This window comes from Triplophysa dalaica, chromosome 18 (genome assembly GCF_015846415.1).
Source record: "Triplophysa dalaica isolate WHDGS20190420 chromosome 18, ASM1584641v1, whole genome shotgun sequence".
NCBI classification, from domain to species: domain Eukaryota; kingdom Metazoa; phylum Chordata; class Actinopteri; order Cypriniformes; family Nemacheilidae; genus Triplophysa; species Triplophysa dalaica.
Genome location: NC_079559.1, coordinates 2,661,883 through 2,678,211, shown reverse-complemented (window position 1 = coordinate 2,678,211; position 16,329 = coordinate 2,661,883). Strand labels below are relative to the sequence as shown.

At 37.2% G+C, this 16,329-nt stretch overlaps 1 protein-coding gene across 5 annotated transcripts in view; it reads right to left on the bottom strand.

The window, feature by feature from the left end:
• Window positions 1–243: 243 nt before the first annotated feature.
• ccdc120a (coiled-coil domain containing 120a) overlaps window positions 244–16,329 on the bottom strand; it is a 37,340-nt gene continuing 21,254 nt past the window's right edge. For 2 of the 5 annotated variants that reach the window (XM_056772415.1, XM_056772414.1), the window contains exons 2-11: window positions 11,257–11,399; window positions 11,072–11,159; window positions 10,354–10,484; window positions 9,627–9,743; window positions 9,407–9,530; window positions 7,128–7,184; window positions 6,322–6,463; window positions 6,116–6,217; window positions 4,767–5,795; window positions 244–3,271 (exon numbers count right to left, since the gene is read on the bottom strand). In XM_056772415.1, the coding sequence (XP_056628393.1) occupies window positions 3,166–3,271; window positions 4,767–5,795; window positions 6,116–6,217; window positions 6,322–6,463; window positions 7,128–7,184; window positions 9,407–9,530; window positions 9,627–9,743; window positions 10,354–10,484; window positions 11,072–11,111 (1,848 nt within the window). In that variant the 5' untranslated portion in view covers window positions 11,112–11,159; window positions 11,257–11,399 and the 3' untranslated portion in view covers window positions 244–3,165. Of the gene's footprint in view, window positions 3,272–4,766; window positions 5,796–6,115; window positions 6,218–6,321; window positions 6,464–7,127; window positions 7,185–9,406; window positions 9,531–9,626; window positions 9,744–10,353; window positions 10,485–11,051; window positions 11,160–11,256; window positions 11,400–16,329 lie in introns of those variants that run through there. The other 3 variants (XM_056772417.1, XM_056772416.1, XM_056772418.1) reach the window with 3 other exon arrangements.

The following is a 16,329-nucleotide window of genomic DNA, read 5'->3' as shown; positions in this document are numbered from 1 at the left end:
ACTTTGCGCTGCGGTTTCACTCGCGAGATTGATGACGTATGCATGCACAGCTTGATACAGTATCTATAATGTACGGCTCTATGTGCGGTGTGCTTCACGATATAATGCTATTGCTATCATATCGAACTTTTTACTTGGCAATGACAGTGTGATCGTTATGGAAATTCTTTCAATGTATAAAATGTCTCAGTCAGTCGGTCTGCGTATAGAATATGAAGAATGACAGAAGCAAACGTATCTGACCAAAACACTTTATTATACACAAACTCCGTACAGTCTTTGTTCTTTGATGTTTTTTTTCGATAGAGATATAAAATGTCAAAAGAAAGGAGGAAACAGCAAATTATGTACAGATTGAAAAAGTTCTTCACACACACACACACACACAATCAAGCAATAAGAGTTAAACAACTGTTTCAGATACAGAACTAAATGAAACCGGGGAAATCTGAACCTAGATGGCACAATCCATCTGGTTTACATCTATTTGACGTCTTCATTTCAATCTGCAAGACATCTGGAATACATAGTTTGCTCCTTTGCAATACGTCTCGGAGACGTCTGAACGTCTGTAATACGTCTGCTAAAGATCTGGAGATCTGCTGCATAAAAACATCTACTAAACATCTTAGAAAGAGCAGCTTTACATCCATTCTAAATCATACTCATCTTACAGACATCTTCTAGATGTCTATATAAACTCTGACACCAGACATCTCTGAGATGTATTGCAAATGAGCAAACTATGTATTTTAGATGTCTTGCAGATGTAATGGCAGACGTCAAATAGACGTAAGCCTGATGTATGTGTGGTATAAGGGAAGAGGGTCCAAAAATGGAGGGAACATCTTGAAAACATGTCAACATTTGGTACCGTGATACCCAAGCAAAGATTTTACAAACATCATTGGTTTTATTTGCCTTCGGTGTTCTCGTTTTTATTCATGACCTGAAAAATGAAACCGAGAATTTCTATCCCGTTCAACATTATTAGATCATAAATGTAAGTTTAGATGAACTTTGAAAATGACACATGGCCTAAACATGTTCTCAACAAGCATAAACATTCAGTAACCTTCTCACTAAGTTGTGTGTTAAGGTGTGGTTATATGAAATACAAAAGTCTGTGCATCAATGGTGTTGGACAGGCCATCAAAGCAGCTTTCTATGTAGTCCTGAGACAAGCATGGCAGCATTTGGTGACAATGTTGAGCTCTGCGCTCAGCATCTGAGAAGGTTTGGATTGCTTCGGTAAGTTCAACTGTCAGCGCGTTTCTATGGTGAAGGCATCTGACATGTGGAGGCTTTTAAGTTACCTACGTGATGCTGTCAATAATAACACAATAAACTGAGAGTCAGCGTGATTTTATAGGGAAGGTTTTTTTTAAAAGGAATAACAGTTAACAGACACCTGCATGCATTGGAATAGCAATGATTTATCAAAGGGAACACTACCACTATCAGAAACAAAGCAGACCATAATAATAGAGTGGATCAGCCAGCAATCACAACTCTTTTTTTATTGTCGTTTTTCAGTCTTTAACCCAAAGAGGGAGTAAAATGAGATGGTATTTTCTAAGCAGGAGCCTAATATTTAACCTGTATCTGAGGAATCCACCATGATAAGCTATCGTTTCCATTTGGAGATGAGTAAAGTCCTCTCCGCTTTCTGTGTTTGCTAGGCACAATGGTCAATGTTGGCATCCTGGCATTAATACGCTCAACCACATTCTGAGTACGGCAATTCCTCAATTAAATGATATTCTGAAAGGGCGGTGCAGGAAAATGACTGGTCTCGAAAAGATCCCAAATTGTTTAATTAGTCTTGTTCATTCCGTTCAATTTAATTGCTGAGAAGTACAGTAAATATTGACGCCTGCAGTCAATCCAATTGGAGAAACAACACACAATTGCAATTAAAACGGTCTACAGAAGAAACTGGTTATTCTGCACCTGGCAGCGTGTTTTGCGTTTGCTTTAGATCCAGAACCCCCCCAAAACAGATGAAGAGGCTCCTCCTAGTGGTCTTTTACACATCTTGACAAGTCAATTTTGGCCAAAATATCATTAGAAAAAAGGAAAATAATTTGCATAAAGAAAACAAAGCCTATTAAGAGCACAATGTTCTCTAGCATTTTTCTCATATGAAATAAACACAGCTCTCATTATGAAAACGCCCTGATGTTCTGTATTTCTCATTTTTATTAATGATTACTCTCATTACGGATCATGCAAAAAAATATATTTTTCCAATAATATATTGCATGTGCATGTAACATTTTTCATTTGAGTTGAACCTGATTTAGTGCGCTTTTTGTTAGATATATAAAATGCGACGTTACACATTAATGTTGATTTTCTCAATTTTTTCCCTCATTGCATTTGGTAATACTGATATATAACTAATCCTGAGGTTATAGAAACCATGAGTGATACAGATAAAGATTCATTTGAGCCGCACAGCGACCGTTGTGCCATTCTTAATGACATCACCCTGAATGAGCATCTTCATACTTATCCAATTTGTCAATAAAGATACAATGAATTTCATTAAATACTGTCAGTCATTGGCTCTCTAACAGTCTAAAGTTTAAGATTTGGCTTGGCTTTTTCATCACGGTATTAACGTGTCAACACACAGTCTTCTTAAATGTAATTTGCATAGAAACATTATTTCCTAAAAACATTAAGAGGATCCTGATTCATTTCAAAGGGCCAGAGCAATTTAAGGACAGTCACATACAGTGACCAAAACTGTATTTCTTTGTTTATGCATTGAAACACAGCTGGATATTATGTAATTTATAGAAATTGTTTGCTACAAATGGGAATGTTGACATATTATACTGTATTAGTGGCTTTTATTCTTTCTCCACCTATTCTCTGACAGAACCTGCTGCGACTTGATGATTGACAGGAAGATTACTTAACAAGAGACGGTGTGAGGTGTGAAGAAGACAGCTTGATTGCATGCTGGAAAAATATCTTAACTACAACAGTAGTGACTGATTTCTGTCAAAATGATTTCATTCTGAAACTATGGCAAAGGAAGCCAATATTCTTTCATTTTGACAATCTATACAAACAGAAGCTGGTGTTTGCTTTAGTCTCTGTGTTAAATGAGATGCACCGGGCATGTGTGTGGAGGGTTGGTTTGTTTTCGTATTAGACCAGCGTGCCTGGTGTGGGTCTGTCAGTACTCGTCTCTTGAAGTGTCACCTCCTGCATTTTAGATGAAAAGGTTTCTTCAAACAACGAAAGCTCCATCGTCCTATTTGGGACAAAAAAGAAGAATGTAAAAATGTGATGCGTATCTCACATCAGAAATATAAATAAAAAATGTACACGATTAACACACGGAGTAAAAGATGTTGTAAAATCACATTAAAAGTAATGTAAAACATCTTAGTACATGTACGAAATCTGTAAGAACTTGTATGAAATATAAGATAAAACATAATTATAGAAAATTAATAAAAGCATGTAAAGAGTGTAAAAGAAAAACAGGGAATTATGTGGATGTCTGTTTTTCACGATGTTACTGTAGTTAAAAAAGTATTTTTTACCTTCAAAAAAACATGTTTGAACAATATTTTATTATAAAAGTTCCCTGTTAAATATATCATAATTATCCCCTTGACTGTAGATTTGACATCGTTTAAAAATAAAATTAGAGGTGATTAGAAGTCAAATCTACTACAAGTTTTTAGTGTATATGAGATGGTTTTTTTACAATCAACTAGGGATGTCATTCAGAATAAAAGTCTGTTTTTATGTGAGTGTTAATAATTTTGTATTTATAAATGCATTCACATACATGAACATATTTAAAGAGTAGATATTACGAGATCATGTAAATTACATTTCATGCATTGTGTAATGTTACCGTGTGTAAATTTAAGCAGTCTGCCTAGTTTTAAAGCCGAAGGTGAATCAATAACAAAGTTATTGTCCTGGAATAAAGGCAGTTGACTCTGAATCACGCAAATGAGTCGTCCTTAGTCCGATTCGCGAACCGCAGCGGATTTACGTCACTACATATAGTTCCCGCCTATGTTTTGCTAGGACTGCCCACGAGAACGTCACTTTTCTCCCCCAAACACTGTAGCTCGTGATCTTCATTCATGCTAGACCAATCAAAGCAGACTAGACCATTTGACCAATCAGAGTAGGCTGGCAGAAATGAGGGGATTAGAAGGATGATTCAGTCAAGAATTAAGCCAATTATAACAAAATAATTGTGTTTTTACACCTTGTATGTACGTAAACTTGTTGTTGGACACCACATATAAAAATAGGACTTAAAAATCACAGAATATTTTTTCTTTAAGGAAAAGATTATATATAAAAATTAACAAACATTTATATATGATTTAAATGAACGGCAAGTATAAATAAACATATGTAAATATTTCCTATATATATACATGTTTTTTTGTGTTTATAAATAAAAATAAAAAAAATGGACCGTACACAGACATGTAAACACAAACCTTTATTCTGGATGCGATGAATCGCAATTACTTTTTTACAGTCCTACAGCCAACCAGCTAACAATTAATCAAGTAGCGTTTTTTTAGTTAAAGTTAAAAAAGTGATTTTTTTTGGTGTATTAAAATTAACAGGTGCACGAGTTGAAGCTATTTCTGCAAATCTATTGCTAGTGTCAAAAAATGACATGCTTTGATATTAGTATCTTGATTCGGGACGTTTTTCACTATTATGTCACATGAATGTAGATTCTACTTCATCCGATCTGTAATTACCTGGTATGTAGCGGATGCCCGTGAAACGTGGCTGACTGGGGCATATGTGTATAGACTGTGTCTCCTTGAAAGGACTGCGGCTGGTGTTTGAGGGGCGGATGCTGGTGAGAGCCATGCAGAGAGGGTGTTGTGCGCCTGCGCTGTGTCTGCGTTCCCTCTTTCCCCTTCGTCCCGCTGCCCGTCTGCCCCAGTGCGTTCCGCAGATACCAGTCTCTCAACCCCTCCAGCGCCAGGGCCTTGTGCAAGCTGCGTGTGGGGTCGTCGGGGGTTGTGGGGGCTGACGACTCGAAGGGGTAATGGGGCGGTCTGTGGGGGTGGTCAGTCTGCTGGTTATGCGTCCCGTTTGCATTGGGGGTGTGTGCATCTGTGTAGGCCGACAGTAGGATGGATTCTTGCTGGTGTTGCTGGAGGGGAACAAACGGGCCACAGGATTTTGTGCGACTCACTTTGACCCTCCGTGGCTCGCCAGGTTTACCCCTCAGCATTAAGGGGCTGTAGGCCGGAGGGCCCAGAATAAGATGCTGTGATTGGCCATTCCTGTAGGGAGGGGGCGGAGCGTTGGAACCTTCGGGCCACGGGCGAGTTTTTGGAGCGTTCTGGACCTGCAGTCTTTGCTGTCGCTGAGTCTGTATCTTCTGCTGCTTTCCCCAGACGTAATCCATGAGGATATCGTTGTAACCGGCACCTACATTCGTTCCTCGTCCTCCCGCGGCCGAGCGAATGCGACCCGGATCGGCGTGTCCGTTGACCTGGCGGTCAGGGCTGCTCCTCTGTGCCTGTTTTAAAGCGGAGTCTAGCAGTGCTTCTGAACTCTTGTATGGGCCGTTCCGCGACCTTTGACCTCCCTCTTCGGTGGCGTTCCGGTCTAGCAGCGTCTCCGAGCTGTTGCTGCGTCGTGTTTGTGAGCCCCCCGGCCCGTGGGACCCTGAGGAGGTCGGGAGATCCTGAGACTGCGAAGGCACCAGATGTGACGCTTCGGGATTGTCTGACCACTGCCTCACAGGAGCAGTGCCGCTGGAGGATTCTGACCTAAACAAATAAACAACAACCGTAAATTTATATGATAACAAATTCAAACATTACAATGAAGAAACAAATAAACTGAAGGAAAGGTTTACAGCTCCAGTCCACTCTGTACATGTAATTAAATTGAGTGGAGAATAATGGGGCTTTATGACTGACGTCCAACCGCATCCATTACTTAATTATACGCTATTGCAAATAAGTCTAAACGTTTGTGCCTTAATCAATTCTGGCCTTTTTAAATGTAATATGAACCATTAGCGTCTCAAATAACAATGAATAATGCATTAAGCCCTGTGTGTGTTGTGCACGTGTGTGTTTGTGACCTGATGTGCACTCCCGTTAGTCCGTTCCGGGACAGGAGTGGAGTTGCTGGTACGCTTCTACCTTCTAAATTCGACACACTCCTTGGAAGTGTATGACTCGGGCTGGTAGAAAAACAGAAGTGTGGTTAGGTCGCCTTAAGAATCTAGCACACAATGGGGTTAGAGGGATTATAACAGTTATTTAACAATTGGATGTAAAAGTGTACCTGGCTGAGCTGGCCACAGAGCTGCGGCGTGTTTTTATCTCATAGTAGATTTCCACAGGAGAGAGTTTTCGAGAGAACCTGCTGTCTGGGCTCTCCGACACCAGCAGGGATTGTGAGGGTGACAGGCTGTCAGAGACTTCTTCTGGTGCAGAGAGAGAGAGAGAGAGAGAGAGAGGTGAGGTTGACACAGAGTCTCACTTTTTCCCTCATGGAGATTTTTTGAAATGCATGAAAAACTAAAAGTACTAAGACCTTCCAAATAGTTTTTTTCCCAAACCAGAAAATATACAGCCCTGCAAGACACCACTTCCACATTATTTCAGTTTTTCTGAATTTGCTCTTTACAGGTGTGTGATTATAGAAAAAGGATCATTCTGCATTCTATGAACTAGTGACACAATATCAAAGATTGTTTTTAATTTACATTTATCTGTAGAAAATAAAAATCAGACAAACTGGTTAAAATAACGAAAAAGATGCCATGCTTTCAGACATTGAATACAGCATAGAAAACATGTTTATTTATATTTTTAAAAACAACACGATACTATTCTTTATTATTATTTAAGAATAAGAAAAATAACACTTAATGGATTAACCCAGCTTTCATGCATCTTGCCATGCTCTCAGTCAAGTTTTGAGAAGTATTGTTAAAGAAAGAAAGATAAAGAAAACGAAAGAAAGAAAGATAAAGAAAAAGAAAGAAAGAAAGAAAGAAAAAGAAAGAAAACTCATTTGATCATTTAATTCTTCTTAACTCACTCTCTTACATAATAAGGCACCATGTTAATTGTCCCATAACTCACCTGTGTCCTGATTGGTTGAATCTGACGGGGAGCTACTCTCTGACTTTACAGTGTTATCTGAAGATATAAACATTGTGTTATCTAACCAAACTGATAAATGATGACCATTAACACACTCAACCATTAATCTGTATCCAGTCTAGTCATGCTTTGTGGTTTTGTCACCAGAAGTTAAAAAACGATGGTGCATAGAAAAATTAATAGACGATTTCAAAATAAGTTTCAGTTGTTCCGAAATTACTATTTATAGGCATATTAGTCATTATGGACAATGATCTTTTTTTATTCTGTAAACTACTAACAATATTCATCTCAAGGTTTAAATAAAAAATATATATATTTGCATTTATTGGCAGAAAATTACAAAAAAGATTCTCTGTATTTTTCAGACCTCAAATACTCCAAGGAAGAAACAAGTTCATATTCACTTTTAAGCAACACAACACTAATATTTGTACTAAGTATTTAGGAAAAGTTTAAAACTATGTTGGTATATGATAACCAGAATTTTAACACAGTTTTCATGTGTCTTGTAATGCTGTCAGTCTTTCAAATTGCTGTTTGATGGCTTTGTTTAATTCTGTCATCATTTACTCATCCTCAGATGGTTTCAAACCTGCGAAAGTTATTTTAAAAAAATGTAAATAATTAAATCTGATAAACACAGAGAAAGATATTTTGAAGAATGTTAGCCATTTTCAGTTCTGGAACATCATTGAATACAATAGGAACATTTTAAATAGTAGTTAAAGGAGCCTTAGAACGATATGTTTTCCTTAGTTCTTTAAAAATTTCAAATTTTGTTTTACAAAGAACAAAAAATATACCTTTTGTTTTCTACAAAGGTAATGGATGATGTCCCAGAACTGAAAATTGCTAAAATTCTTCCAAATTACTTTCTGTGTTAATAAGAAAAAAGTAATTTATACAAGATTAAAAGAAATGAGGGTAAATAAATTATGACAGAAATATAATTTTTGGGTGAACTATCCCTTAAAAATTTTTAAGACAATGAACTAGAATGGCCACAATACATCAATAAATGCTGATTAAATAAAAAAGAGGAACATTTATGAATTATATTTTAAGAGTTTATCTGCAAATTATGTTATCATGTTTTTGTTGTGTTAGTTTGCTCTGTTTTTTGCAGATTGACATAACTTGAAATGCACAAGTAAAATATATACTTTTTGCAAATGAACTTCATAAATTACAATAATAATTGCATCACAAAAATTGTAAATATTTTTCATTCTAAAAATTCTAAAAGTTGGTGTTAGTCTGTCATTACATATAGTTTGATCTAAAAACAATACAATTCTTTTGTAAAGCACATAAATAAATGTACAAGCTACATAAATGCCCGCATGTTTATTTCTCACAAAACCAGCATCGTAATTTTATCAAAACAGGTCAGTACTCAACACATCCGGTTACACAACAAACCCACTTCTCATCTGAGGTGAGACTCTCTTCCATATTTGTGCATGTGTGAAAACTCTCTTCTAAATTTACACCACCACATTCACACATACGCAAATCCATATTTTTCCCACAGACACGAGGCAGACTTTTTCTTGCAAAACTGATCCGTTATAAACCTCTATGTGTGCTCGACATTCACAATCTGATTAGGTCATTTACTCTAGATTAATTTGTGTTAGTTTAGTACTGTCTGATCTCTGATATCTGACATACGATATCAGTATAATGTTGATGAAATAAGATTTAATCTTTGTTCTTCTCTTTGTAATCTCAGTCGAGTCTGATCAAACTCTGCATTATGGCTGTTTGTTCAACATAGTTCAGTCTGATCTTTATCTGTGTAGATTAGTCTGATGTATAATCCTTCGCTAAATTTGAACTGTTGTTAACACAGATAAATGAGACCGTAGAGTTTAGACAAACTGAACAGTGTACTTAAAGGGCGTTATGAATACATTTAAAAGTGAAACAAAATTCAACTATCCAACCTATTAAAGACGAAAAAAATTATTTCACATAAAATAAAATAAATGGTGAATACTTTCTAAAAACTAAGAAGTACTTGAATGCTTGATGTACTGTTTACTTCCACCAAAACATTTATTGTGTGGGTTGTTATGTAGAGACTGTATATATATATATATATATATATATATATATATATTTGTATTTTGGCTTTCATTTGGTTCATTTTATATATGACAGAAAGTGACAATATCATAAAGTCACTGTACATTTTAACCGTCCATCTGTCAGAAAATGGCATTTATTTAGTCTTTAAAGTTTAAACCCACCTGTGTGGCATCCTCTATGAACCGTTCTTTTGCCGTGTGAAGGATGTTGTTCTGAATCGACGTGCCTGCGGAGGGCGCCACTGAACAGTGTTTTCTTTGTCTTGCGCTGAAAGATGTCCTCTTCCTATGCCATTAAAAACATTGGGCAACTTTGATATTTATCTCGAATACATCCCGTATCCAATTAATCTCCCCCTACCATCGTCTTAAATCCACACACCTCATTTCTCGTGTTATGTTTGGAAGAACTGCGGGACAAACCGGCTTTGCGGCGCACGTGGGGGAATTTCTCGCAGTTTTCTAAAGGATATTCATGAGGAACTTCACCTGTCAGTTCCTGCCAAACGAATGAAAATCAAACATCAAATGGCATACTTTCTTTAAAATGATAGATAAAGTTTGTATTTTTGTATAATATAAAACAGTCTATTTAGCAAAAATGAAAATTCTTTTATCAGTTATCCACCTTGTGCCAAAACCTGAATGACTTTCTTTCTTCTGCAGAACACAAATGAAGATACTTTGAAGAATGTCGTTCACCAAACATTGAAATCCCATTGACTTCACTTGTATGGATTTCTCAAAATCTCTTCTTTTGTGTTCCACAGAAGAAAGAGTGACATACAGATTCTGAATCACATGAGGGTGAATAAATGATGACAGAGTTTTAATTTTGGGTAAACTATCCGCTTTAAGAAAATTGTATCTATAAAAAAAATCTGAAATAACACATATATCAAACACACACACCACAATACTCCAGGCAATAAATATCAAAACCATAACAGTCGTTCCAAATTCCAAAAGCTTGTTAAGTATGTGCAGAGATTAGCTGGGCATGTGGCGACATCTCTGTGCTGTCACATGAGTTGGCAGCTCACCGACAGGCCAGGACACCCGAGAGTTTACGAGTGTAGTGAGAACATGTTTGTGTGCGAGACACTGACCGCCTCCTGCAGACACACACGTTTCAGTTCTGCCAGTCGAGTGCTGAGCAACGACTGCAGGCTCCTCCGCCTCTCCTGCAGCTCCACCATCCGCTCGGCACGCTGCTTACTGTCCATACTGACCTGGATCTCTGTAGACGTACACACAACACACACATATTCTGTTAAATATCACAATGGACACTTCAGATTTACAGATATGGAAAAAAATGTCTACACTTTTTTAAGTATTTAACATTTTTCTGAACTTACTATTTGTAGACGGTGTTTAAAATTATCATTTTTGTTTCATTCTGTGAACTTTTAACAATATTTATCCAAAATGTCTAATATATATATAGTTTCAATTTGCTTTTTTGGCAGAAAATGAAAAGTGAAGAAACAGGTCAAAATAACAGATCACAAATACTGCAAAGAAACATCTACATAGAAAATCAACCGTAATATCTGTCCATGTATTTAGGAAAAGTTTACAAAAGATTACAGTTTTCATGTGTCTTTCACAAAGCTGTTGGATGACTTGCTCACTCCTTGATTTAGTTCAAATTCAACAAACACTGGACTGGAATGACCACAATACAATACATTCAATAAAAATGCGGAATGGTCTCTTCATTTTTTAAAATAATAATCTGTTGGCATTATAATATAAAATAAAAAAAATATATATATTTGGATGAACCTTTAACCCCACGCACAATCACTCATAAGTGCTCACCCGGCCCTCCTTGACTTATCAGGTGACTTTTGACCTCCATGTTGTGCGTCTTGAGCGTCACCTCTTAGCCTCCTGATTGTACGTTTATCTACAAAGGGGCGAAGCAAACATACATGATAATACAAAAACTACTCAGCAAAATAGAGATTGAGTTAAAAGTGTAAAAGTCAATGTGTTGTTCTTACCTTCTCACCTTTTTGTAAAAGTCATACGTATTGCAGATGTTTAGGCCCGTGGCCATGAAGCAGATTGGCAGCGCTGCACTACTGCGATCTGCCTGAGGGTAGAGCCACTGCGCTGCTGTTTAATGCTTCACAAACTCGATGCCCTGAAACAGAACACAACACGTGAGATGCCAGTGCGGACCCGCATGTATATCAGAGCAGTTGAAAACAGAGTTACGACACTCGCATAGACGACCGTTGAAAGTAGATTCAAACACTGCACTTGAAGCCCATTTATTTTAATGTCTCTCAAAAGCATTTGATGTAAAGTTGTTCAACATATATTCATAGACTTTATATTCATAATAGTTCTCAGACAAAATGCTGCTATAAATCAGAATCAAAAAGAGGAATATTGCCAAGTGTCCTTGGACACACAAAGAATTTGAGACAGAGACCGCACATGGTTAAAAAAGTGTCAAGGCACAGGTAACAAAATGTAAAAAATAAATATGTAAGAGAGAATACACATTTGATGAAAAGAACAATATTAGACAAAAGGACAATAGACAATATTCTGTATGTACAGATGTGCTTTATACAAATTTTACTGTCCTAACTCCGTTTTCAATGACTATTGTTTTGACTTTGAAAAACAGAGTTGCGACACTCGCACAGAAATCTTTGTGAAGAATGGAATGCGGAATTAACTCGTGTAAAACTGGTGTTTAACTATAAACTAAATATTTAAACTAAATAAAAATGCCTTTTCTTGTGTCTGATTGAATGATTTTCTATAAAGACTACTAATTAAATAAAATGTTATCTACCCTTTCCCTGTATGTCTTGCTCGTTTTTCAGCGTTCTTTGTGGTGCATTTACTTGCTATCATTGATTATTTCTTGATAAATTACTTTTGCATTTTTATGTGAATGTCATTACATAATTTAACATTGGTATGTACTGATGATAATAGAAGCATAAGAGACAGATAAATGCATGCATACTGTTAATGTATTGCACATTGTGCATCCTTACTAGTCAAATTAAACACACAAAACTGATTAATACTTTCTCTCTAACACTTATCAGACCATATGTTATTATAAATTGAATCAACAAAGTAAACAGTGCATGTATTGTGTTGTTGTTTAGTGAAATTTGCTGCAAATACAGCTGCTTCCACCGTCTCCCGCTTAAACCCATTCCAACAGACTGACAGTATGGAACTATTGAGAAATCCATAAACCACACGACGGCGAGATCAACGTGTGTCCCAACTCTGTTTTTCAACAGCTATGCATGCAAGGGCCCTGACTGAGAGTGGGCTTTAAGGATGAGGAAACAATATTATCAGTTTCACTACAAAGTAACGCTTGTAAATGAAAGAAGAGGTGATGTAACTGAGTACTTGGTTGTTATTTTACCATCAACTGTTTTCCCCCAACATTGTCTAAACATAAAAACAGACACAAATGTGACAATAGCTTATATTAGATAAAACTGGTCTTGCACCTTCTTATGGGACACATTAACAACAGTTGTTAGCCTATTTTCATAGACCTGAGGTTTGTGTGCTGTGTTAAATAAAGCATACAATGCTATCAGGCGTCACTCATCAGTTGGAGATTTTCTGGAACAGTGAGTTTATTTTAATTTCAAAACCTTTACTTGACCGAGATTCATATCTAAAGCTTAAACTGTATCCCCCCCCATCACATTCACATGGATCTGCCTGTGGGAACTTCGGACAGGAAACAGGAAGTGGCTCGTGAAACAGGAAGTGAGTGCGGGAAACAGAAATGGGAGGCTCACACTGACCTATTACAACAATGCTGAAAGAATCCTCACGCGAAAAACACTCTAGGATCAGCCATAGACACGAAACCACGGACAAGAAGAAAAGGGCAAAACCTCAGAGCTGTGTCTGAAACTGCACCTAATGCTATTTCCTGAAGCCACCTACATAAACACCAAAACACCAAAAGCCCAGACCGTTCCAGATTTAACACCCAGTGGTCGATTCCTACTTTCCAACGTAGAGTTTCATGCCCAAACGGTGGAAAGTGGCCAGCAATACCTAGTTATTATCTCAATTTGAAGGAGACGGGTGGATGTCTGAAACGCCCAGAGAAGCCCTTTGTGTGGATGATGTGTGTCTTACAAAAATGTAGAAGATTGTTATTCTGGACTCAGATCAATACTTTTATTTCACAGAAGGTCTTGTTCAGAAAATAGCAACACGAAAGTGAAGCAAAACACTGACTCACCCTCATTCCAAATCATACATAATGGTGAATTTTTTTATAACTTTCTTAAAGTTTTTATGAAATCAAATTCAAATTTATAACATCTATTCATTTAAAATGTAGTCCCGCCAAAACAAATATTAGATTTTTATGACATCATTGTGCACTTCAGCTTCACATTAGATTCCAGGTAATGAGGTGAAGTAAACGCTATTGGCTATTTTTAAAGGGGGAGGGGCCACATTCTATGTCTCGCCCTAACTTTCTGTTTTACGCAGAAATTATATTTCGTCATACTTTAGTGTCATTAAGTAAGGAAAATAACTGGTGTGCCATATTTGTGTTATATTTGCCTTACAAACCCCTTCTAGGATTTTTTTATGTTTGTTACATTTGGAGCAAGACTTACTTTCATTATATTAAATAGTGGTCATGACCTTTCGTGTCCTAAGTCATGCAAATTTGAAAAGACATAAGTATGTGGTATAGGAAGAATAATGCGTGTTTTGTATTATGACTTAATCATGCCCACGCGCAAACACACACACTGAAGGTCAAGGGAGGGACGGATAAAAGCGACTCAGCCAATGAACGTTAGACAAATATGTGTGTGTTGTTAGAGCAAACATTGGCTTTCTTTCTGTCTTGGTTTGTCTAGTGTTGGGTTTCATCTAATGAAGTCACGCTGTTGTTGAGGCGAACGTGATAAGATCCTGGATCCAGAGCTGTAGAGATGTTAAAGAACTGTCTTCCAGCAGTATGTCTAAACGGCAAACATTGGCTTTCGTTGCAGATATCACAGAACCCTCCAAATGTTTTCATTACACACTTTCTCAGTATTAATCCTCTCTGAGTCGGTCATTAGGTTATTTTTCATAACAGCAGTGTGCTGTGCTGATCTCACATTCATGCAACGATTTGTTTCTCTTGCAGTGTGAAAAAAATCAATACGACAGATCATATTGTGTTGTAAAAGTGAGACATAATACATCTTAAATAGACAAAACAGACGTAATAAGTTATAACCAAATTAAATGAAACAGTTTAAAGCCAAGACTGTTGCTGCTTCCAATAAACAAAGTAAAAGTGTAAAATGTTAGTTTTTTTATTTCAAACAGATAAATAAAAAAACAATAGAAAATGAATCCACACAGCAACACCCTAGCAACCAGCTTACAACCACTCGGCACACTTGAGCATACGCATAGCAACGCCCTGGCAACCACCCACAAAACCCTTGCATCATGGTGGTGAGTTTTGCACAGGCAAGCCCCACAAAACAATATTTCATGTAATTCTGCCAACCAGGATTCATTTGAATCTATAAATATGGACTAGACAAGCTGTGCTGTGTGTATGTGTGTGTGTGTGTGTGCGTGTGTGCGTTTTACCAAATGTCAGGACAAATGGTCTGCGATTCTCAGTAGGTTTGCCAGCATTCCACTCGCTCATGTTGGAGCCTGTATCGCCACTGCTGTTCAGATGTTCATGGGAGAAATATGTCCATATTTCAGATATTTTAGAATTAAAGCGATAGTTCACCCACAAAATATTTTTGTTTCAGACAATTCATTTCTTTAAATACTCCAGCGAAGTATTCCACTTATTATTCATGTTCCCTATAAACGTATAGTTTTGACATTCCTGACGTTACATTTTTTACATCATCTACTTGAACTTGATAAGCAATTTCAACGTATTATATTCAAAGTCAATTTGTCATCATTCAGGCCTTTTCATAAACAGCACCGTTTGAAGTGAATAACACAAACTAACAATAAAAGAATCACTGCAACAGTATCCATTCATAGCATCTATAGCTTTCCATGGCGAACACTTTTAATAAATAGTACGGGTGGACAGGCGCTCAAGCTTTGCATTGTGAATGTTACAATATGTCCACCTAACAAATCAAATGCATTAAAAAGGAAATCCTGTCTTTCATAATACAGACCCTGCAAGATTCTTCAATGTCAACTGTTATGTTACGGACGGAACGACACATGCATCTTTTTAAGCTTCGTTTCTCGTCTGTTTTCTCTGCTCAAATACAATCTTATTCTCGCAATCTAAGCCTTCAACTTCAGCAGTTTTTTCTTCAGGACTGCAGAAGCTCTTGCTTGCTCTCTCCTCTGGGAACACAAGGTTTGCAGAAAGCGCCGAGAAGAGGAGGTCAGCAGATTTCTTTTGGCTCCGTGGACTCTCAGCGACCTCTCTGATCCCGGCAGGGTCTGAAAGACGCGGGACCCGTGTCTCCGGTAATTAATCCAGCTCTAATGAGGACGTGTGGACACAGCTGTGTTTCCACATCACCGCAGTGAACTGAACCATGAGACTTCAAAATCAAATCTGGCACGGGTTTGGCCTGGTTCATGTCCTTCGAGTAAGTTACAGTACATGGGTCACTAAAATGACAACTAGATTTAGGTAGAGCAGTATAACTGACGTTGACAGTGAAGTACAAAATGAACTTTTGGGAATGCTTTGTATTTAACTCTTTGATAACAAGTCTGATTAATGGTGTTACATTACTGTAACTATTATTTAAATGTTACCGATTTGAACATTTGGGGTGGGATTTTTATATGCCATCACAAACTATTACAATGCATTCAAAATACCTTAACCATAGCATAGATCGGTCTGAGCATTGTAAACAAGCAAACCAATGAGGTCAAATAGTAGAGTACAGACACGGAATGTAGAGGAGACTGTTTACATCACATTCCTAGAGATTTTGAGGTTTCCACTTTCCCAAGCAACATATTCCCAAAATACAACTGAACATATCATTACAAAGCCACTGCTCTTCAAAGGAAAGTGCATTTCTCAAACTGCATACTGG